The sequence below is a fragment of the Pleurodeles waltl genome, chromosome 7 (genome assembly GCF_031143425.1).
Source record: "Pleurodeles waltl isolate 20211129_DDA chromosome 7, aPleWal1.hap1.20221129, whole genome shotgun sequence".
NCBI lineage: Eukaryota > Metazoa > Chordata > Amphibia > Caudata > Salamandridae > Pleurodeles > Pleurodeles waltl.
In genome coordinates this window covers 812,078,843-812,103,040 of record NC_090446.1, presented here as the reverse complement: position 1 = coordinate 812,103,040, position 24,198 = coordinate 812,078,843, and the positions used below count along the sequence as shown (strand labels likewise).

At 44.8% G+C, this 24,198-nt stretch overlaps 1 protein-coding gene across 1 annotated transcript in view; it reads left to right on the top strand.

Moving 5' to 3' along the window:
- Window positions 1-24,198, top strand: part of WWC1 (WW and C2 domain containing 1) — a 347,981-nt gene that overhangs the window by 280,778 nt on the left and 43,005 nt on the right. The window contains exon 17 of the mRNA XM_069199350.1: window positions 12,366-12,466. Within this exon, the coding sequence (XP_069055451.1) occupies window positions 12,366-12,466 (101 nt within the window). The remainder of the gene's footprint in view (window positions 1-12,365; window positions 12,467-24,198) is intronic.

Below are 24,198 nucleotides of genomic sequence, written 5' to 3'. Positions count from 1 at the left end.
GGATGAATTGGGTAGTTCAGCTTGACCTACCTCCTTTTTAGATTTAGTAGAAAACTAATTTGCTCCTGGGACCTTAGAATGCCAGTTGGAAGATTCAAGGTCCCGGCGCACACAAATCACCACAAATCCTCTCTGCTTAGAAGAATGAGCCCAGGTCTGCTGACAAAGAAGAAAACAATGTTGGTTGGAACCGGTAGCGGTACACTTTCTGAGGCCAAAAGAGACTGAAGGAGATGAACAGGCAAATGCCTTTACTGAGTGCAGTGTGGTAATTTGGACACAGAGCTTGTCCTAGGTGCTGGGAAAGAAAGGCAGGAAACACCAGAGCTTTTAGATGGGAGAAGGTGACAGGTGTCAATGGCTCCCTCATGTTAGGTCTTCTTCTAGAGAGACCAACACTCATATAATTCCTTTAGTCAGTCTCTCGTCTTTCAGAAGATGAAGTTGTGGTTTCAGTGCTACTTAATTGCATTTTATCTGGAATGTATGTTAGTGATGAATGGGGCCAGAAGAATCAAATTCAAAAAGGGTGCCGGACCACATGCAGCCAGTTTACAATACAACCAGTAAAAGATAAGAAGGTGCCATTGATGGTTTCTTTAGGAGGACATCTTTTAATATTATCTCTTCATCCAGTAATGCAGTATTTTTTACGATACTCATATACAACCCATAAATAAACTGGGCTAACAGAAAAATGTCCATATCTTCTAAAATTTGCCATGAGCATTGCCTTTTTCTGGAGGTTGTTGAACTTCTTTCGAAGAAATCCAGGCCGAGTCAAAGAATGCTTCCATGTCCTTTTCAGCATCAATTTCAGCACAATAACAAGACTATGCTCATATTTGTCTAATATTTACAGACTTCTCTTTGCCACCACATAGAGAATTTGATGGTGCCGTACCTACTGAACCCAAGAGTTCAGATGGCATTTTGCGACTATATACTATTTGTTTGAGAAAGCAAGACTCTTTAAGACGAATGGGTAATAGTCAATTTTCTTCTCCAGCAGGGGCTTCTTTGTTTTTGCCTCTAATGAATTACATCGCTGTATTGGTTTTCAGGGGCTCAATAAGATAATACTGAAAGATAGATAAACTGTGCCGTTAATTAAAGACATTCTGGAGAGTGCAACCATCTTCACCAAGCTCGATCAGTAGGGCACATAACGTGTGGAGATGTGTGGAATACTGCATTTAGTACTTCCATTAGACATTTTGACTATCTGGTTATGCCCTCTGGGTTGGTCAGTGGATGAGCTGTGTTGCGCAGATTCATGGTTCAGGTATTCGCAGACATCTTAAATCAGTATGTTGTAGTTCACGTGTATGATGCTAATTTTTCCTTGGGATCTCATGGACCATCTATTTTATGTTTCTTTAGTTCTACCCAGGTGATGGACAGAAAGCTGAACAATGTCAAACATTCACCCCCAATTACAGATCTGTGCCTAAATCCTTTTTTTTTGTTTTGCTCGCCACGCCGTTCCAATTTAGACCTAGCCGTATGGAAATTTAGTCTTGACCCTGCTCCCCATGGGAACCGTCCAGCCCGAACTGCCAGGCTAGGCCCTCCCTGTATCTTAAGCATCCCGGTTTCAGGGTATCACCCCTCATCAGGCAGGCTAGCATGAATCCAGTGGCATATCCAGCACGGGATCCACATCTGGGCATACCCTTAGTGCTTAGAACAACAAATGCAAAAAGAACAGATGGTGGACGGAATGCTGAAAAATGTCAAACATTCACCCCAAGTCACAGATCTGGGCCTAAACCCATAGTTTTTTTGCTGGGCACGCCATTCCAGTTTAGACTTAGCCATATGCAAATCAGTCTTGGCCCTGCTCTCCATGGAAACAGTCCAGCCAGGCCATGTCTTTCCTGGACCGGAAACAAGCACCCTGGGACCATTTACAGGGTATTACCCCATATCAGCCAGGCTAGCTTGTATCCAGTGGCAAAGCGAGCACAGGACCCTCATCTGGGCATGCACTTCCCACTTAGTGTGGCTGGGGTAATGCCAAACATTTATCCCAGTCACAGATGTGGGCCTAAATCCATTGTGTTTTTGCTCCCCACGCCATTACAGTTTGGACCTAGCCATGTACAAATCAGTCTTGACCCTGCTCCCCATAGAAGTAGTTCAGCAGGACTGTTCCCATGAGGAACAGGGTCAAGACTGATTTGGCCAGAGTGATTGCCAGTGATTGCCAGTGACTGAGATTACTTCAAGCATTCAATGCATCACCTTGTTGTTTTTACATTTGTCTACGTGGGGGCACCTGGTATGCCCAGAGGTGCTATACTTGACTGAAGAGCACCAAGTAAGGTGGAACTAGTTCTAGGTTGCTTGTGTCCCAGTTCAGGGAGGACCTGGCCTGGCAGTTCAGGCTGGACTGTTCGCATGAGGAACAGGGTCACTGATTTAAATATGGCTGTGTCCAAACTGTGGGGACATATTGGACAAAAAACAATGTATTGAGATGTAGCGTGAGGATTGTCAGTGGCTGAGGTTAATTCAAGCATTCCATCCATCACCTTATTGTTATGGGATTTGCTGCCCAAAGTGCGCTGGGATGGATCCCGGGCTCACTGGAACCAAGCTACACCTAGCTGAAGAAGCTCTAACTTGGGCAAAATAGGTCCTACGGTACTTGTGTTCCAGTTCAGGGAGGACCTGGCCTGGTAGTTCAGGCTGAACTGTTCCCATGAGGAACTTGGCGAAGACTGATTTGCATATGGCTGGGTCCAAACTGGGATGGCAAGGTAAGCAAAAAACTGTGGATTGGGATGCGGCGCCAAGCGATTGCCAGTGTCTGAAATTAATTCAAACATTCCATCCATCACCTTGTTGTTTTTACAGATAGAACAACAGCAATTGTTTTGTAAATCTGAGAATGTGAATTCAAAAATAACTCATTGGATATCATGGGTTTCTTTCAACATCACATGGAATCTCTATGGATCCAAAAAAGTATTTGCAATTATTGACTAGTCAACTCTAACCACATTCAAAGAAACCCAGTGTTTGTGGGATTTGCTAATATTTATTGCCTGTTCATTGCAAGCTTTGCTTCGTATACCAGTGAGGGTTCTCAAGAAAAAAAAAACATACAGAAGGATTTTCTTTTGGGTATGGCTAAAGAGCAACTATTTCAAGATGTAAAAGTGCCTTCACCCACACATCTATTCTAAGACATCTGAATGCAACAAAGAAAGTTACTATGGAAACTGATTTTTCTAAGTGGGCAGCATTTGTTGCAAATGCAAGAAGATGACAGTTAAGAATATCTAATCTGTTATCTTTTACATACTTTATCTTATTGTGCAGGTATTTATTTTGTTCTTGAGTTAGAACTCTTAACCATAAAAAATGCCTGTCTGGAGTAGAGACATTTTTTAGTTGAGATTTGTGACCCCTTGCGGTTAAGACTGATCAAAAGAACCTTCCGTGTCAGCACAACATGCAGTATCCTAACAATGAACAGGCCCATTGTGTATACTTCTTCTCTAAGTATAATTATTTTTCATGACTTCCATACTAGGATCTAAGAATGTATTAGCAGATGCTTTATCTTGATGCTATCCTGATTCGCTACGTCTTTCATTCAAAATTGTGTGCCTCTGAACTAAATTATGAGGGTGGCCCAGACTTTTTTAAATATGATTAAAGAAACACAGATAACTCTAGTGCTTCAGATTTGGGAGAGTTCTCAGTTAAACACCTTAAGCACAACAAAATGGTCTTCACTTTAAATAACGAGCATAATTAATTCTTATAAGGAGCTCCAAACTTGGTTTTAGGTTCATTTTGAAATCCTTCTGGCAGCAGTTTGTCACAAAAAACGTTGTAGAACATGTCAGCTTTTGCACAGTGTGAACTGAAGAGAAGTTGCAGCACATGAGGCTGTTTATCTACTTCCTCTTTGTGTACCACCGGAACCATGGCACACAAGTTTTACAGAACTTAATGTTAATATTCCAGTTTCCAACAGTTTCTAAGTGGGCAGGCTTACAGTTCATGTATTTTCCAAGACACTGTGCATTTCATCCCATTCAAGACGTTTTTCGTCAGCTCCCTTACAAGGCTAAAGATTTCATCACTGATGCTTCATCTTCAAGGCATTCCAACTCTCATAATGTTTGATTGAGAATCCCAGTACATTTCTCACTTCTGAAATACTCGTTGCCCTGCTCTTGATCTCAAACAAACCATTTCATCTGGTTATCATTCCCAACCAAGTGGTAGACTGAAAGGGTGAACCAGTGCCTAGGACAGATGTTACTATAATGGTCCCCAAAATACTAGGTCAAATTATCTGCCAGTGGCAGAAGTTTCATATAGTAATTTCAAACATAGTGCTATCACACTTGTCTCCATTCTTCTGTCATAAAGGATTTGCATAAAGGATTTGCAGATGCACCTCATATTAACCCCATGGTGTTGGCTGTTATATATATATATATATATATATATATATATATATATATATATCTCAGTCAGTGAAAAGAACAGCAAATCAAGGTTGCTGACAGTATTTCCATAGTCAAAGACATGGCTAAAGACAACATGCCCAAGAGTGGCAATTAACTCCCAACAGTCTGCTCCAACCTTTTCTCCTGGAGATCATTTCTGACTATCCTCTATATTCTTATCTGCCCAATCTCTACCTTTCAAACATAGGCTACAATGTTTTGGGCCAGTCACCATTGTCAGCCAAATAAACCATGTGTCCTATCAAATCCAACAATCTGCATATTGGAAATGTAATCAAGTATTCCATGTTTCTCAACTTACGTTGTAGATTACCGATTCCTTTAAAGGGGAAGTTCCAGGCCTTCCACTGGGGATGATCTAGGGTCAACTGGACTATAACATCCAAGAAATATTTGACTTTCAAATCTTTAGAGTATGACTACATTGATTCTGAAAAATTGGAAGGGATATTCTATAGGTGAATGCTCTTGGGTGGTGGCTTCTTTTGTTCATCTAACTTCTCTTATCTTGAATTGTTTTCACTCTTTTCCTGCTAAACCAAGACCTCTGCGAGGGGGCTATACTATTAAGCCACATAGATTGTGGATCCATAGTTGGTCATTGATCACCCTTAAGCATCCCTTGAAGAGGGTGCTGCTGAACTTGTGAGGTTTCCTAAGGAATTTGTGTATGGGCAGCATTCCTTCCCCCCCTATTTCATGAGTCACATGATCATCTCATTCTCGCTCAGAGAGTTCTTTTCCTCATTCTTTCTCAAGCCTTTGTACCTGCCTTACTTGTAGGTTCAAGATTGCTCCTTTTGCAGTCTGCTCTTTTAATAAGAAAGGAAGCGATGTAGCATGTTATTCCCCTCTGAACATGGCTTTCTTAGTAAAGATATATCTAGTTATTTTCCAAACCACAATGCCTAACCAGTTTCCTGTATGCTAGTTCCTTTTTCATGTGGGTAGCTTCCTGCTTCTTTACATCTGCTTCCTATAAAAGGAACTGGGACAGCCAGTGCAATGAATTGAAAATCTCCAATACTTGGGTTCTCTAAAATCTTCTTGAGAGGACTCTTCCTAGAATCTGGATCTGTTCATATACTCCTAGGATTCTGCTCCGGTTGGATCCTGTCCCCATCTGCCTTTGCTTTGTTTGTGAATGCTGAGTTCCTTTACAACTCTCTGCCTACGATATCTTGTCTGTGTGGAGTTTTTTTTTATATGCTGCTTATCTTTTTATTCCAATCAGTGACTCTTACAGGAGACACCTGTTGCTTCATCTAAAATTCTTCAGTGTTCAGCAGTGCAGTCACCTCTATTTTTGGCATATTCAAAGAGAGAAGAAGATGAGCCCTGGCATCCAGCAATTGACACTGATGCATTTGATATGTGTCAGTCACATTCTCAGCAGAGGGAGCAACTCAGTTTTAACAGTTGTAAGAGAGGAAATTAAATAAACTGCCAGCCTCAGGAGCTGTCATCTTAATTTCTCTTAGAGTTGCTTGTGTGGTTCCAGCATAATAGCTAATATATGGCTCAGAGGGAGACTGGGCAGACAAAATGGGTGGACTGGCCAAAGCTTGGCAGTTAATAAGGGAGTCCGTTGGTCCTGTACACCATTTTAGACCAAAGGCATACCATGCCTGATATTAGCAAGAGAGAAACTATATTCCATCTGAAATCTAACACAATTATGACTAGACAAAATTACAGGATCAAATAAAACAGATGATGCAAGTTTCTTCTCATTAGATGTGGTCAGGACTATGTACATTGCAAAGTGTTTCTTTCATGGGAATTTTAAGGGAGAAAATCAGTATGTAGAACATGCAGGATGATTTGGAGATATTTTTATGTTCGGTGGCATGTGTAGCTGCAGATACACATGCTGTGCACAGTTCGCCGTCTGGTGTTGGGCTCGGAGTGTTACAAGTTGTTTTCCTTCGAAGAAGTCTTTTCGAGTCACGAGACCGAGGGACTCCTCCCCTTTCGATTCCATTGCGCATGGGCGTCGACTCCATCTTAGATTGTTTTTTTTCCGCCATCGGGTTCGGACGTGTTCCTTTTCGCTCCGTGTTTCGGGTCGGAAAGTTAGTCAGAATCTCGGAATTGGGTTAGTTAGAACAAATCGACACCGAATCTTGAAGAGCTCCGGTAGCCCTTCGGGGTAATTTCGATCCCCCGTCGGGGCCTGGTCGGCCCGACCGCGTGCAACTTCGAGACTGATGGAACGGACCCCGTTCCGATTCTGTCCTAAATGCCATAATAAATATCCTTATACGGATCAACATTTGGTCTGTAACTTGTGCCTGTCCCCCGAGCACAAGGAGGATACGTGCAAAGCCTGTCGCGCGTTTCGGTCGAGAAAAACGCTCAGAGACCGAAGAGCCAGGAGGTTGCAGATGGCGTCCACGCCGACAGGACAACAACGGTTCGAGGAGGAGGAAGAAGAAACTTTCTCCATCTACGAGTCGGATTCCGAAGAATTCGACGTTGAAGAAACGCCAACCGTGAGTAAGACGTCGAAACAAAAAGCTCACGAAAAGACTGACAAAGCCCAGGGGACGCCACCGCCAACAGGCCATGGCTTAACCCGAAAAGTAGGTGACTGTCCATCGGCACCGAAAAAGGGCGAGCTGGTGTCGAAGTCATCCGACTCCGGTCGAGATACAGGCACGCAGCACTCTCTGGACCGAGAGAGCGGCGCAGAAAAAATTCGGCACCGAGACAGCGGCACCGAAGTTGGTCGGCACCGAGAGGGCACGACGCTGAAAAGAAAAAAGATCTTGTCGGAGCCGAAAAAATCCAGAGACACGGTTTCGGTGCCGAAACATCCGGCAACCGAACCGAAAACTGGTTCCTACTCAGAGGAACAAGGACTGTCCTCTCAACTAAAAAAACACAGATTTGAGGAGGAATTACAAACAATAGAGCCAGATCACACGCAAAAGCGGCTCTTTATTCAAAAAGATACAGGGAAGATCAGCACTCTTCCCCCAATCAAAAGGAAAAGGAAACTTGACTTCCAACAAGGAGACAAGCAACCACAAGCAAAGGTGGTAAAGAAGGTAACTCCACCACCCTCTCCACCACCATCAACTCATGCAACACCAGCACAAACTCCACCATTAACACACTCACCAGCTCATACCACAATGAGCCAGGATGATCCAGATGCATGGGACCTCTACGACGCTCCAGTATCGGACAATAGCCCAGAGTCGTACCCAACTAAACCGTCACCACCTGAGGACAGTACATCATATGCACAGGTGGTCGCTAGGGCAGCCGAATTCCATAATGTATCACTACATTCAGAACCGATCGAGGACGACTTCCTCTTTAACACCCTGTCCTCCACCCATAGCCATTACCAAAGCCTTCCCATGCTCCCAGGAATGCTAAGGCACGCGAAACAAATATTTCAGGAGCCAGTTAAAGGCAGAGCCGTAACTCCAAGGGTGGAGAAAAAATATAAGGCACCACCAAAAGACCCTATATTTATTATAACACAGCTGACACCGGACTCTGTAGTTGTGGGGGCAGCTCGTAAGAGAGCCAACTCGCATACATCAGGCGACGCACCACCTCCGGACAAGGAAAGCCGCAAATTTGATGCAGCAGGAAAAAGGGTTGCAGCACAAGCAGCAAATCAGTGGCGTATCGCCAATTCGCAGGCACTCTTAGCGAGATATGACAGGACTCATTGGGATGAAATGAAACATTTCATCGAACACCTACCCAAAGAGTTCCAAAAACGAGCGCAACAGGTGGTGGAAGAGGGACAAAGTATCTCGAACAATCAGATACGGTCTTCCATGGACGCAGCAGATACAGCTGCAAGGACAATAAACACTGCAGTCACAATAAGGAGGCACGCATGGCTGCGCACATCTGGGTTCAAACCTGAAATCCAACAGGCTGTGCTCAATATGCCGTTTAATGAACAGCAATTGTTTGGGCCGGAGGTGGACACTGCCATTGAAAAACTAAAAAAGGACACCGATACAGCCAAAGCCATAGGCGCACTCTACTCCCCGCAGACCAGAGGCACATTTCGGAGGACACCTTTTAGGGGAGGGTTTCAGGGTCAACCCACAGAAACCAACACTTCACAAACAAGACCACCTACCTACCAGGGTCAATTTCAAAGGGGAGGTTTTCGGGAGCAATATAGAGGAGGCCAATTCCCAAGAAGTCGTGGAAAATTTCAAGGTCCCAAAACCCCTCAAAATAAACAGTGACTCACTGGTCACACAACCCCATCACACAACACCAGTGGGGGGAAGACTAAGCCAATTCTACAAATCTTGGGAAGAAATAACGACAGACACTTGGGTCTTAGCAATTATCCAACATGGTTATTGCATAGAATTTCACACATTCCCTCCAAACGTCCCACCGAAAACACACAATATGTCAAAACAACATATAGATCTTCTAGGACTAGAAGTTCAAGCATTACTACAAAAGGACGCAATAGAACTAGTACCAAGCCCACAGAAAAACACAGGGGTTTACTCACTGTACTTTCTAATACCAAAGAAGGACAAAACTCTGAGACCAATACTAGATCTCAGAATACTAAATACCTACATCAAGTCAGACCACTTTCACATGGTCACATTACAAGATGTAATCCCACTGCTCAAACAGCAAGACTACATGACAACATTAGACCTAAAGGATGCGTATTTCCACATACCAATACATCCTTCACACAGGAAATACCTAAGGTTCGTATTCAAAGGAATACATTACCAATTCAAGGTGTTACTATTCGGAATAACAACTGCGCCAAGAGTCTTTACAAAATGCCTAGCAGTAGTAGCTGCACATATCAGAAGGCAGCAAATACACGTGTTCCCTTACTTAGACGACTGGTTAATCAAGACAAACACGCTAACAAAATGTTCACGTCACACAAAGTATGTCATACAGACCCTTCACAAGCTGGGTTTCTCCATCAACTATGCAAAGTCACACCTTTTGCCGTGCCAAACACAGCAATACTTAGGAGCGACAATCAACACAACAGAAGGGATAGCCACTCCAAGTCCACAAAGGGTTCAAACATTTCACAAGGTGATACAGGCCATGTATCCAACACAAAAGATACATGCAAAGATGGTATTAAAACTCCTAGGCATGATGTCCTCATGCATAGCCATTGTCCCAAACGCAAGATTGCACATGCGGCCCTTACAACAATGCCTAGCATCACAATGGTCACATGCACAGGGTCAACTTCTAGATCTGGTGTTGATAGACCGCCAAACATACATCTCGCTTCTATTGTGGAACAGTACAAATTTAAACAAAGGGCGGCCTTTCCAAGACCCAGTGCCATACGTTATAACAACGGATGCTTCCATGACAGGGTGGGGAGCACACCTCAATCAACACAGCATCCAAGGACAATGGGACATACATCAAAGAAAGTTTCACATAAACCACTTAGAACTGTTAGCAGTATTTCTAGCGTTGAAACCATTCCAACCCATGATAACCCACAAATACATTCTTGTCAAAACAGACAACATGACGACAATGTATTATTTAAACAAACGGGGGGACACACTCGACACAGTTGTGTCTCCTAACACAAAAAATATGGCATTGGGCAATTCACAACCACATTCGCCTAATAGCACAATTTATTCCAGGGATCCAGAACCAGCTAGCAGACAATCTCTCTCGGGATCACCAACAAGTCCACGAATGGGAAATTCACCCCCAAATACTGAACACTTACTTTCAAATTTGGGGAACACCTCAAATAGATCTATTTGCAACAAAAGAAAACGCAAAATGCCAAAACTTCGCATCCAGGTACCCACACCGGCAATCCCAAGGCAATGCTCTATGGATGAATTGGTCAGGGATATTTGCGTACGCTTTTCCCCCTCTCCCTCTCCTTCCATATCTAGTAAACAGATTGAGTCAAAACAAACTCAAACTCATACTAATAGCACCAACATGGGCAAGACAACCTTGGTATACGACACTACTAGACCTGTCAGTAGTACCTCATGTCAAACTACCCAACAGACCAGATCTGTTAGCACAACACAAACAACAGATCAGGCATCCAAACCCAGCATCGCTGAATCTAGCAATTTGGCTCCTGAAATCCTAGAATTTGGACACTTAGACCTCACACAAGAGTGTATGGAGGTCATAAAACAAGCTAGAAAACCTTCCACTAGACACTGCTATGCAAGTAAATGGAAAAGATTTGTTTGTTACTGCCATAATAATCAAATTCAACCATTGCATGCATCTCCAAAAGATGTAGTAGGATATTTACTACATTTGCAAAAATCCAATCTAGCTTTCTCTTCCATAAAGATACATCTCACCGCAATATCTGCTTACCTGCAGATTACTCACTCAACTTCACTATTCAGAATACCAGTCATTAAAGCGTTTATGGAAGGCCTAAAGAGAATTATACCACCAAGGACACCACCTGTTCCTTCTTGGAACCTCAACATTGTCTTAACAAGACTCATTGGTCCACCTTTCGAGCCCATGCATTCTTGTGAAATGCAATACTTAACGTGGAAAGTTGCATTTCTCATTGCCATCACATCTCTAAGAAGAGTGAGTGAGATTCAGGCATTTACCATACAAGAACCATTTATTCAAATACATAAAAATAAGATAGTTCTAAGAACAAATCCAAAATTCTTACCAAAGGTTGTCTCACTGTTCCACTTAAATCAAACAGTAGAATTACCAGTGTTCTTCCCACAGCCAGATTCCGTAGCTGAAAGAGCACTACATACATTAGACATCAAAAGAGCACTAATGTACTACATTGACAGAACAAAACTAATTAGAAAGACAAAACAACTATTTATTGCCTTTCAAAAACCTCATACAGGAAATCCAATTTCAAAACAAGGCATTGCTAGATGGATAGTTAGGTGCATTCAAACCTGCTATCTTAAAGCAAAGAGAGAGCTGCCTATTACACCAAAGGCACACTCAACCAGAAAGAAAGGTGCTACTATGGCCTTTCTAGGAAATATTCCAATGAACGAAATATGTAAGGCAGCAACATGGTCTACGCCTCATACATTTACTAAGCACTACTGTGTAGATGTGTTATCTGCACAACAAGCCACAGTAGGTCAAGCTGTACTAAGAACTTTATTTCAAACTACTTCAACTCCTACAGGCTGAACCACCGCTTTTGGGGAGATAACTGCTTACTAGTCTATCAGCATGTGTATCTGCAGCTACACATGCCACCGAACGGAAAATGTCACTTACCCAGTGTACATCTGTTCGTGGCATTAGTCGCTGCAGATTCACATGCGCCCACCCGCCTCCCCGGAAGCCTGTAGCCGTTTAGAAGTAGATCTTCAACATTTGTACATTTGTAAATATATTACTTTAACCTTCATTTTGTACATACGTATTCATTCCATTGCATGGGCACTATTACTAGCATACACAACTCCTACCTCACCCTCTGCGGGGAAAACAATCTAAGATGGAGTCGACGCCCATGCGCAATGGAATCGAAAGGGGAGGAGTCCCTCGGTCTCGTGACTCGAAAAGACTTCTTCGAAGAAAAACAACTTGTAACACTCCGAGCCCAACACCAGACGGTGGACTGTGCACAGCATGTGAATCTGCAGCGACTAATGCCACGAACAGATGTACACTGGGTAAGTGACATTTTCCTTATTTTAATTATTTGAGAGTCTTATCAAGCGTGCATATGACGCAAAGGTAGCAGAGCACTTTATATGAGATGTGGGCAGTGATTAAATAAAGAGCATTAATCTAATCCGAACTATTTTGAAGGAAGTAGATTGTCTCTCCAAGTTTTGCATAGTAAAATTGCCCTGTATTTTGTTTGCTGTGAAGGACTCTGTGTGCGCACTTTTGGAACAGACCGCTGTGGAGCTGGAAGCTGTAGAGAAGAGACTGGGGGACAGCAGAAGCACTTTAACCGCAGAAGAGAGCTGGTACGTATGGCATCCTGGTAATGTAGTAGAAAGAGAAACCGATTTCCAGCTATGATTCAAAATATCTCTTCCTCCTCCTTTTACTGACATACATGTTCTAACCGTAGGTCACATAAGGATTGGAAATCGAAATTATTTGCTAGATCAGATTTCACCAGGGGTTAATAGATAACTGATATTGAATCATTAATAATAACGGCTCAGTTTAACCACTGATTCATTTTCATGAGAAGTAACTGTATGCTAATATTAGCACAGTAAGTAAATAGTTATTGTCCAAATTTACAATGAAATACCCTCCCCATATTATGGGTTACACATATTCTAACTATTTGTGTCATGTTTCCATGTTTTAAGTAGCCATAAATTACATACGGTTTCTCTGTTTCTTAAGCAATTTATCTGTGAGCCTTGACACAATTTGTCTCTTTCTCTTCCATGCCCCCTTCTGTCCTGTGGCACCGGATCATCAAGCACCTCCTCATTTTCTATATACTTTTCAGATGTGATTATAATTTGTTTTGGATGCCTCTACTCCGAACCCTCTAGACGATTCCTGTGAATAGAGTCCTGTCGCTCGGTAGTCTGAAGAATGGAATCTCCTTATGCTTAGTATACCTGCCATGCATCTCTGTCCCTCGCTTACTGGACCAGCCCACACCCTGCTTATCTACATTCTACGCCTGGTTGAGCCACATTCATAGGCTCTTAGCATGTTCAGGTCCTATCCTTATTTGCCTTTCATGATGCTTTGTTAATGCATTTCCTTGGGCGCTGCAGTGCTTAATTTGCGCTAGTTGTTTTCGGTGCAGAGCACCAGCACTTATTTTTGCGGGCCGGGGCTTATTCTTCTGCCTCAAGCATTTGCTGCGAGCTCTTGAAGCATAAGACACATATGGGAAAGACGGAGGAAGAGAAAAGCAAAAAAAGTCACAAAGTTAGAAAGCTGCGAGAGTGAGCTGGAGTGGCAGGGGTGTCTGTAAATAGATTAGAGAGGCCCGAGATGCCTTCAGGGTTACTCTGCCTCGGTGTTCCATGCTCGCACATTTAATTGCATCAACCGCGTGTTTCAGAGGAGAGCTTTGAGCACCGGCATGTTTTTATTTACAATTTAAGCACTGGGGCGCTGCAGCTATAAACCTCAAGGAGATGTTCAGGAGAACACAGAAGGCTGGACTGGGAACCGAAATGTGCCTGGAAATACCTATTTGTATATCGGCTAAATGCTGAAACGTGCAGGTCAGGCCCTGTCCAGAGAGTTAAGTTAGGTGGACGGGAGGGGGGGGGTTGTTTCTGATGCTTTCGCCCAAGAAAACTGAAAATACGAAGAGATTAATCAAATTTAGCAGTTCTAAATGTGTGTCAAGAAAGCCATAGTCTCTGGGATTCCTAGGAAACAGTCATTACGCCTTGGTACATTACAGTACCTGTAAGTAATATTTCTTTGTAGCAGAAATTCATGATTGTACCTATGACAAAATCGTGCAACAGTTAAAAACATTGGATGCAATTTTTGTGCCACAAGAACAATGTCCATTGAGTATAAGATGCCTAAGAAAATTCCCCAGTTTTCAATACTGAGCCAGGATATAAAGCACTTCATCGGTACTATTTAGTAGACAACAAACATTCTGTGCCAGAAATAAAATGTTGTTATAATTCAAGTTTATATATACCGGTTCACTGAAATCATATACCGGGAAACTTTCCATATGCATCTAAGCCAGTGCTTAATTTGTGCTTGTTGTTTCCGGTGCTGAGCACCGGCAGTTATTTTTGAGGGCCGGGGCTTAGTCTTCTGCCTCAAGCATTTGCAGTGAGCAAAAGACACGTTTGGGAAACACTGAGGAAGAGAAAAACGAAAAAGCGCAACAATGAGAGAAAGCAGAAAGCTGCAGGTGTGAGCTGAAGGGGTAGGGAGTGGTTTTAAACGGATTAAAGAGGCCCGAGATGGCTTCAGGATTAAGCTGTCTCAGTATTCCATGTTCGCACATTTCATTGCAGCAGCCGCAGGTTTAAGAGAAGGGCTTTGAGCACCGGCACCTTTTTATTTACAAATTAAGCACTGATCTAAACCCGTTAACTATTGTAGGGTACAAACATTTAAGTGCAAGATTCACAATCTTCCATTCTGCTATGAGTTGTTACTAAATGTTGCAGGAGTTGTTTTAAACTCGAACTTTCATAGTTCATTTTAGTTGAAACATGGTTGTACTTAAATGACATTCTACTGCTTGAATGTACGTGCCTTCTTGTATGAGAAGTCCATGGCATGTTTCAGGAAACAACTTAATATATTGATGGTAACAATTAAAGTGATTGAACACTGTAAATGTCAGGCTCTCCTTTTGATTGCTGACAGGCAGAGGGATTCAAGGCAATGTTTCTCCTGCCAGCTGTTGTTCCTGTCCCCACATCAGCAATTAGCCATTCTCTTGTATGAGTAGTGTTCCAACCGGTTTAAAGTGCTACGGCATTTCTTTCTTATTTTAAAAGCAGAGGCTGTTTGTGGCCACATGTGGCTAAGATGTTTGAAAATGTTTTGAGAGTTCAATTCCAGGCCCACATTAAGTATAACAAAATTCCCGTTAAGCACTAGGCTTATTTCAGGGGTTAATCTAAGATGAGTTGGAGATCGTGGTGGTCTCGGAGGCTCTAAATTAGTAGCTCTTTTTGCGGCTTTCAACACGTCACCCCCACCATCGTCATGCAAAGATTAGCACATTGTGGTGTCATGGATACTGCATGCGAATATTTTCTATCTGGACAAATGCAAGAATTTGGACTTGGTGCCCACGCCTAAAATTGTAACTCCCTCGTATGTTCTGTCCCCCAGGGAGTGGCTTTATCAATTTATTTCTATTTTCTGTGTGTACTTTTTGGGATATCTCGTTTCACAATTATGCAGATGATACTTTTTCTGCCGCTCTTGTACCCTATTGAATATATATTTGTGCAAAAAATCATACTTGTTATATTACATGACCGATGGGGTTTGTCTTGTTATTCACGAATATACAGAGATTTCAAAGTGCGGCTGTGGTGCTGCATGTGGCCTTCCATAAACAAAATGCTTTGCTCCAGCTCGAAGAGCTTGCACCAATTGCCCATTAAAGAGAGTGTGCAATTTAAATCCCTCAGCTCATAATTTCTTCAGGACCGACCACCTACTTTTCTTCAAAAAGGCTTTGCATGATACCAGACCTTGAGAACGGTCGACAAAGCAACATCTGCTCTATGTTTAAGAAGTAAAGATGAGTTAAGTTGAGTTTGCACTTTTTTGGTTGTCGTAGGAAGATTATCGAATAGGGTTTCCTTTGTCTCTTAAAACAGTTGAAAATGTTGCTCTCTTGAAATGTAAGTTTAAAATGCACCCCTTTCAACTAACTTAATTTACCTCCTCTTAACTTAATTAGCTGTTTGACTCCGTGTACTCTGACAATCTCGGTTAGCTCTTATTGTTCTCCTGTGAAAGTGTGCTTTACATATCCATTAACAGTATGCCATCCTGTCACTAAAGGTCATTTTTGCTAAAAGAAGGTCAGGGTTGGACATTATCTAAGAATCCTTCTCACTATTCCTGAGCAGTTGCTCAAGATAAGGTCTAAGTCTGGTGCAAATTAAGTACTCCTACCGGTTACTGATCTTGCAGGGTTAGAACTCGGACAGAAATTATTTTCATAATGTTTTAGATACTGCTACAATGCCAATGACCACATGTTCTCAGTATATAAAAGCTCATTACCGATCTGTTATGGATATTGACCCTCATTTTGTGAAACACAACTGCCACACCTCCATACACTGTCACTTCCAGCAAGTACAGCCCTTTTGTCTTGCACTAAACCACGTAAATCCCCTGTGTTAGAAATTGCATTTCTAGTTGGCAGAAGTATGCAGCCTGTCCAACTAGGGACCGCAATCCTGGTCAAGGTAATTTGAACTCAACCTAAATTATCCTGTGCTCACTCTCTGGTTCCTTGACACAGAGCAGGCAGGCTTAACTTAGAAGGCAATGAGTAAAGTCTTTGTGCACTAGCTCATAAAGTAACGCAGTGACAACACCACAAAAAGACTTCACAGGAGGTTAGCAAAATAGACCATGAACTAATAAATGACATAAGGCCAGAATGACCAAAATCCAATGTGTAGAAGCATAATATGATTTTTTAAAGAATAAATGCAAAATTGCGCTTAGAAGCAAATTCAGCTTTTAGGGGTTTCCTTAGGTAGCACTGGACCAGGACAAAGTAAAAGTTCAGGAACACTGCCATGGAGTGCAGGCTGGCTACAGGACCCACGCAGGCCCAGGAACCAAAGTGCCTTTCCTGGTCGCAACAGCAAGATGCATGCTAAGATGTGTCAATTGGACCCACGCAATGATGGTGATGTGTCAATTTCAAAGACAAGCTCAGGACCTGAGATGCGTTGGTTCCGAAGTGCAATGCACCGGATTTCTTCGCAGGGTTGAGGGATGTGTCTATCTCCATAGACCGCTGCGGAGGCGAAGCGCAGTTCCAATGCTTTGTGATCTCAAGGCAATGCATTGGTAGAGAGTAGTAGCCCCTTGTGTGGGTACAGACACTGCCTATTTAGGTGTAAGTGTCATCCCCTCCCACCCCGCACTTCCTCCCCAGGATCAGCCATCAGAATGTAGATGATTGTAGATGAGTACTCAGACACACCTCATCTTCCTATGTTTGTAAACTTGAGAGGTGTTTGGACTCCATCAAGGCCAGTTCTTACAAAATGCCAATTGTGGATAGGCCAATGTTACCACATATCTGATAGAAACTCCTAGTTGTAGATTCCTTACCTTAAAATTTCCCCCAGGCGTCAGACTGGATCCGGTGATTTTTCTTCGAGCAATACCCTTGCGCGTCAGTAGGTGGCGTCAGTCGACTCCGCAGGCGTCATTGGCGTCGTAGGTACCGTGATGACATTGAGCGTAGTACATAGACACCTCCTCAGCGCAGTGACGTCAATTATTTTCTTTTCGTGCCACGCGCTGATCTGGAGAGAGCTACCCTGGTCTCTTTTTGACCAATTTTGACCTTTTTCTCGATTTGTGTGTGAGTTTTTGTAGTGCATCGAGGATGTCCCCGAAGACCGGGTTCAAGCCGTGTTGGACTGTCACCGCATGATGTCATTGATAGATCCACATCGGGTTGTTTGTGTTGCCTGGATCGCGACCACGACCCGAAGTCGTGCTCCGAGTGCCGGGCCATGCACCCGAAGGCCTTGGGAAGCATTCTCTCAAGCTCGTGGCAGCCTGGCGCTCGACTCCACGTAGGTCTCGGTCGAGACGATTGTCTTGAGACTGTTCGCGGAGCCACCACCACTAGTCTTCCTCCAAATCTTCGGGTACAAGTAAGAAAAAGAAGTCATCGAAGCGGCCCCATCGCAATTAACCTTCACCCCATCGCTCAGCTGATGTGATGCAGGAGGAGCGTAGACACTCCAGGCTTCTGTCCTCGGAGCCTGTTTCTGGGTCTGCTCCGCGCTTCCCCGAGTTTTTAGGAGCCGGAGCCACCCCGCTCCAACTTAAGGAGTTCTGTGAGGCCATGCGCCTCATTTTTGTGTGGACCGACCTTGATACGGCGCCTTCGGGCCACAGGGGTTCGGTAGAGGGACCTTTGGGTTCCGTGCCAGATGTTCACGGATCCCCACCGATGCCGGTTGCACCACTGAGACCTTCCACGGCTCTGGTTCGATTGTCTATGCTCCCGACGACAGTAGTGCCCACTATCGACCTCGACCCGATCCTCATCCCGACGACTCTGAGTCAGAGCGGCTTCAGCCAATGCCACATCTGTCTTCGATGGGGCCTACTCACCCCAGGTCTGATTTGGACCCTTTTTCCTATGGGTACGAATTCGGGGAAGGACTGGAGGGGTCCCTGGACCCTTATGGATACCAGGATGACCCATCTTTGGACTGAGCACAGTAATTGGGCGAGGCCAGTGGACTGGGCACTTCTCCAGACACTGGCATGCTGCCTCCTCCTACCATGGCTACGGCGGAGGGAGTGGCTTATGCTATGGTGATCAGTAGTGCGGCTGAGGACCTGGGCCTTGAGCTTACCTACTGTAGAGGTCAGGTCCAACCTCCTGACAGAGGTGCTTCAACCAGGGGCTTCCATCTGACCACCTTTTACCATTCAATGAAGTCCTCACCGATGTCCTTTTGGGTACTTGGTCCAAACCCAACACAGGGGCTCCTGTGAATAGGACTATTGCACGCTGCCATTGGCCGCCCCGAACGACCCTAAATTCCTGTTCCAACTCCCCACGCCTGAGAGTCTTGTCATCCAGGCTTCCTCTATCTCAGGCGCATTCCCTTCAGTACTCCGGGATAGGGAATCAAAAAGGCTGGAACAATGTGGGAAGAAGATGTTTTCTTCCTCCAGTCTCGTGCTGCGGTCTGTGAACACCGCATGCCTTTTGGGCTGCTATATCCACTCTTATCGGGATATGGTTAAGCAAGTTCTGTAGCAGATACCTGAAGAGGCGCATGCTATTGTCTCCCAAGCTGTCAACGATGGGAGAGGTGCGGTGAAGTTCATGATCTGATGTGGGCTGGACACAACCAACTTTCTGGTCAGATCGGTTGCTATGATGGTGGCCTTGAGCTGCCACGTCTGGTTGTGTACTTCTGGTTTTTCGGGGGATGTCCAGCAGTCTCTCGTGGACATGCCCTTTGATGGCTCCCGTCTCTTTGGAGACAAAGCGGGCTTGGCCTTGGGATTCCCGGGCTATGGCTTGGTTCTGTGGCTTTTCCACTGCCCCTCACCCCCAGCAGTCCGCTTTCCGCCCCTTTTGTGGCCACGGAAGTGGCTCCCTGTCGCATCCCACACCCAGCCACTTGCCACCCATGCTGTTCAGCCGCTGCGTGGCCTGGGACGTGGAATACCACTTTGGTGTGGGACAGGGAACCAGACGTCTGCCCAGTCCACCTCTGCTCCGGCTGCAGCCTCCAAACCCTCCTAGTCTGTTCCCTCACCCCAATCTAGTTGGCGGCAGGATTCCCCATCACCTGCCCACTGGGAATCCATCACTACGGACAGGTGGGCCTTGCAGATCATTCAAAAGGACTATTCCCTCCCTTTCAAATCTGCCCCATGCCTCCATCACTCAGCCAACTCCCGAAGGATCATTTGGCACTTCTCCGCCAGGAAGTTGCGGCGGTCTTAGCCAAGGGAGCTATAGAGAAGGTCCCTGTGCCAGAAGTAGGTCATGGTTGTTATTCCGCTACTTTCTGGTGCCAAAAAAGGACAAGGGCTGACGTTCTATCCTAGACCTTCGGGACGTCAACTACTTCTCAAGAAGGAGAAATTCAAAATGCTCATCTTGGCTCAGGTTTTGTCTGCCTTAGACCCAGGAGACTGGATGGTAGCACTGGACTTGCAGGACGCTTATTTCCACATCCACATCCTGCCTGCCCACAGACGATACCTACGATTTGTGGTAGGTCACGAGCACTCTCAGTTTACCGTGCTCCCTTTTGGCCTTACCAGCGCCCTTTGGGTGTTCACGAAAGTGAGGGTGGTGGGTGCAGCTCATCTGTGCAGGTTAGGGGGTCTCAGTCTTTCCCTACCTCGATAACTAGCTGTTTCCCTAACCTCGATAACACCTTCAGACTACGGCAAGCCTCTTGCACATGCTGGAGTTCACTATAAACATGCCGAAGTCACACCTGACTTCCTCTCAGATGCACCCTTTCATCTGAGCTATTCTGGACACAGTGCAGTTTTGGGCTTATCCTCCCGAAAAGTGAGTCCAAGATATTCATGCTATGATTCTGATCATTCAGCCTCTGTCTTGGGCTTCGGTGAGACTGACTCTGAGGCTGCTGGGCCTCATGGCATCCTGCATCCTGCTAGTGACACATGCCAGATGGCATATGCGGGCTCTGCAGTGGGACTTGAAGTTCCAGTGGGCACAGAATCAGGGGAATCTCTCTGACTTGGTCTAGAACTCTGAGGGGCCTGCGAAAGACCTGCAGTGGTGGCTTTCGAATCTGCATTGGGTCCATGGCAGATCCCTCTCCCTTCCCCAACTAGATCTATCTATAATGACAGATTATTGGGAGAGGCAAAGATCAGAGGCCTATGGTCTCCGGTGGAGTCCGTACTCCATGTCAATCTTTTGGAGCTCCGGGCGATCAGGCATGCGTTGAAAGCATTTCTTCCCTCTCTCAAAGGGAACGTAGTGTAGGTGTTCATGGACAATACTACAGCCATGAGGTACTGCAACAAACAGGGCGGAGTAGGGTCCTGGACCCTTTGTTAGGAGGCACCATGTCTCTGGAAGTGGCTGGAACATCGGGGCATTACCCTGGTGGTTCAACATCTGGCAGGTTCTCTCAATGCCTGAGCGGACAAACTCAGCTGTCGATGCACAGCCGATCACAAATGGCGTCTCCATCTGGAGGTGGCGCAAGGTCTCTTTCAGCAGTGGGGAAAGCCTTGGTTAGACCTGTTCGCCTCCATAGAGAACACGCAATGTCAGCTGTTTTGCGCGTTGGAGTTTCTTTTCGTCTTGAGTGGAACACTTGCCTCCTTTACACCTTTCCGTCTATACCACTTCTGCCCAGAGTTCTCAAGAAGGTCAGGAACGACCGGGTCTGAGTCATCTTGGTGGCTCCAGACTGGGCACAGAGAGTATGGTATCCAGAGATATTGAGTATGGCCAGCGATCCTCCACTCAGGCTGCCTCTTTGGGCAGATCTTTTTGTCGCAGCAGCAGAGGACAGTTCTCCACCGAACCTGTCCAATCTCCGCCTTCATGCGTGAAGATTGAGGGGCACCAGCTGACGGTTTTTGACCTTCCACCCAAAGTCTGTGATGTTAAAGGGTATTTATCTGCCATTTCCGCCTTTCTTAGGTTACCTGATCAGCCCTCACTCTTTAAATCTCCTATTGTGAATAGATTCCTAAAAGGTCTCACCTATTTATTTTCTTCCACTCCTCTTATCATGCCTTAGTGGGACCTCAATCTTGTCCTTACTTATTTAAAGTGTACTGTCTTTGAGCTGATGCACAATTGTCCCTTATGGCTCCTCACCTTCAAGACTCTTTCCTGTTGCCATCACTTTGAGTGGGCTTCAGGCCCTTTTGTCCAAACCTCCGTTCTTGTCTGTGCACCCTGTTGGTGTTGTGCACTAAGGCTTCCTTCTTTCCCAAGGTGGTTAAGCCTTTTCATGTAGGCCAGTCCATCACCCTGCCTACTGTTTACGCACCCCCACATCCTTCCTATGAGGAGGAGAGACTTCACCGTCTGGACCCAAAAAGAGCGTTGGTGTTCTATCTTAATCATACTAAAGATTTCTGGGTGGGCGATCAACTCTTTGTCGGGTATGTAGGTGCGAAGAAAAGGAAGGCGGTGCAAAAACTTACCATCTCTCGATGGGTACTTCTTTACATCAAGATGTGGTACGCTTTGGCCAAGAAGCAACACCCGGAGGGCTTGTGCGCACATTCCACCAGAGCAACTGCTGCTTCCACTGCATTAGCACGCGGAGTTCCTGTCAAGGATATCTGCCAGGCAGCTGCGTGGGCGTCCCTGCACATGTTTGCTAAACACTACTGCCTGGATGGTCAAATCCTTCAGAACAGCTACCTTGGTAGTTTGGTCCTGCAAGACTTTCTAGTATGATCTTTGTTCGCAATCCACCTCTGAGGATGGCATTGCTTGGGTATCTATTCTATGGTAAGGAATCTGCAACTAGAAGTCTCTATCAGATGTACAAGTTACTGACCTTCAGTAACTAAATATCTGGTAGAGACATATTCTAGTTGCAGATTCCTTACCTACTCACCCATCCTACCTGCTTGCAAACTGATTTCTAGGGTACAGGGATTCCCCATACAGGTCCTTAGCTCTGGTGCACCTATCTCGGTGTTCTTAATGGCTCTGCGCTTTGGCGTGGAAAGTCGTTAAAAGAAAGTGACATCACTGCGCTGAGGCAGCATCTATGTACTACTCCCGATGTCATCACGGCAACTACGATGCCAATGATGCCTGTGGAGTCGACCGACACGCAAGGGTATTGCTCGAAGAAAAATCTCCAGATCCAGTCTGACGCGTGGGGAAAATTCTAAGGTAAGGAATCGGCAACTAGAATGTGCCTCTACTAGATATTTCATTACCAAAGGTAAGTAACTTGTACTTTAAAGAGAGAGTGCAAGCACTTTGTGCACTTTATCACTGCTAACCAGTGCTAGAGTCCTAAAGCCAACATAAACAAGGTCAGAAAAAGAGGAGGGAGAAAGCACAAAGTTTGGGGTAACCCTTCAGAGAGGGCCATTTTCCAACACACTGCTATTACGATAACCTACAGTACCCATCTCTCAATATGAATGGCTTGATTGGAATGCATGTTGTCTTTAGTGAATTATAGTATATAAAAAGAATGTTGCCATGCCAGATAACCTAATTGTCCCAAGGATGTAAAGCACAATAGCCATGCTAATAGCCGCTTCAGTTCCTATCTCTAAAATCTCTAAAGCCTCAATGCCATGACATATAAAGTATTGTTATAATGTACATTTACGCTTTCCATCGTCAGCACCTTTTATCGTATTTCTGTTCCAGTGATCCAAATTGCCTCCAGTTTGTAAAGTATCGAAGTACTCTTACTATGGCAGTTTCTCTTATCGCCTCACAGTATATGTGGCACATTGTTAAGCCATTGTTCATCATTGACTTCTGCCTGTGAAGCTCCACTGCCAGGCAAGAGCCGGCGGTCCCATACTGCAACTCCTAAACAGTGCATGATCCAACATGCCAGGCCTAGCCTGCAGAGAGAGAGATGGCGGGGCCCTGGCAGTGGGACTTGGAAGATCCATGCAGTCCCCACTCTAAAGAGCATTATGAACACTAACAGCCCACAATAGACTGGGGAATTGGGGGGGGCGCTCAGTTGAGCTTTCCAGCCCCTGTCAAGCATTGTGCTTCAGGCCAAATCCTGTGGTACACGTCAGACTCGCATAATACAGTGCACGGCCTATAAGCTACTTTTGTGTTCTTTCAAGCATCATGTGAATATGGGCTGGTTGTGTCTGAATGCACCAGTCTGGGCATGGCCAAGTGCAATGCAGCCCCCTCAGGACTGTTTTCAGGGTTAGATAAGCAACAATTATGAAGGAATCCCACCAGCCTATTGAAGAATTACCATAGAGCCCTGTCTAGTACGGTATATCTTACCATTTCTTTCTGAATTTTTGATTATCCATGAATGTATACTTGTTCCTGTCTACTCTGTCACTAAAACCTGCATTAGCTTCACCCCTTTTACTGCCATAATTTGGCCGTAGAGTAGCCATTAGTAGGCACATCTATTTTTAGTTAGCATTTCTAATAGACATAAAGAGATGATTTTGCATTAAAAGCAGTACACAGAGCTTTCTCATTGGGTGGTAACAAAATCAGAATAAGCAGAGGAGAGAGGATAATGGCACAGTATAAAGCAATGCACTGGTTATGAAGAGACCCTTATATTGAACATTATTTTCTTTGCCCGAGGGAAGTCTTCAATTGAAAGAGTTTGTGTTTGAATGTATCTTTCAGATTCCTTAGGGTGGAGGCAAATCTTAGATTGGGAGCATGGTGTTCATTCTAGTGATAATAGGAAAATATTTTGTCTGATTGGGATGAGGCGTTATAGTGTTGAGAACGTGGAACTGTAAGCCACCCTCCTTGGTGGCTGAGATGGTGGTGGATGTGAGAATA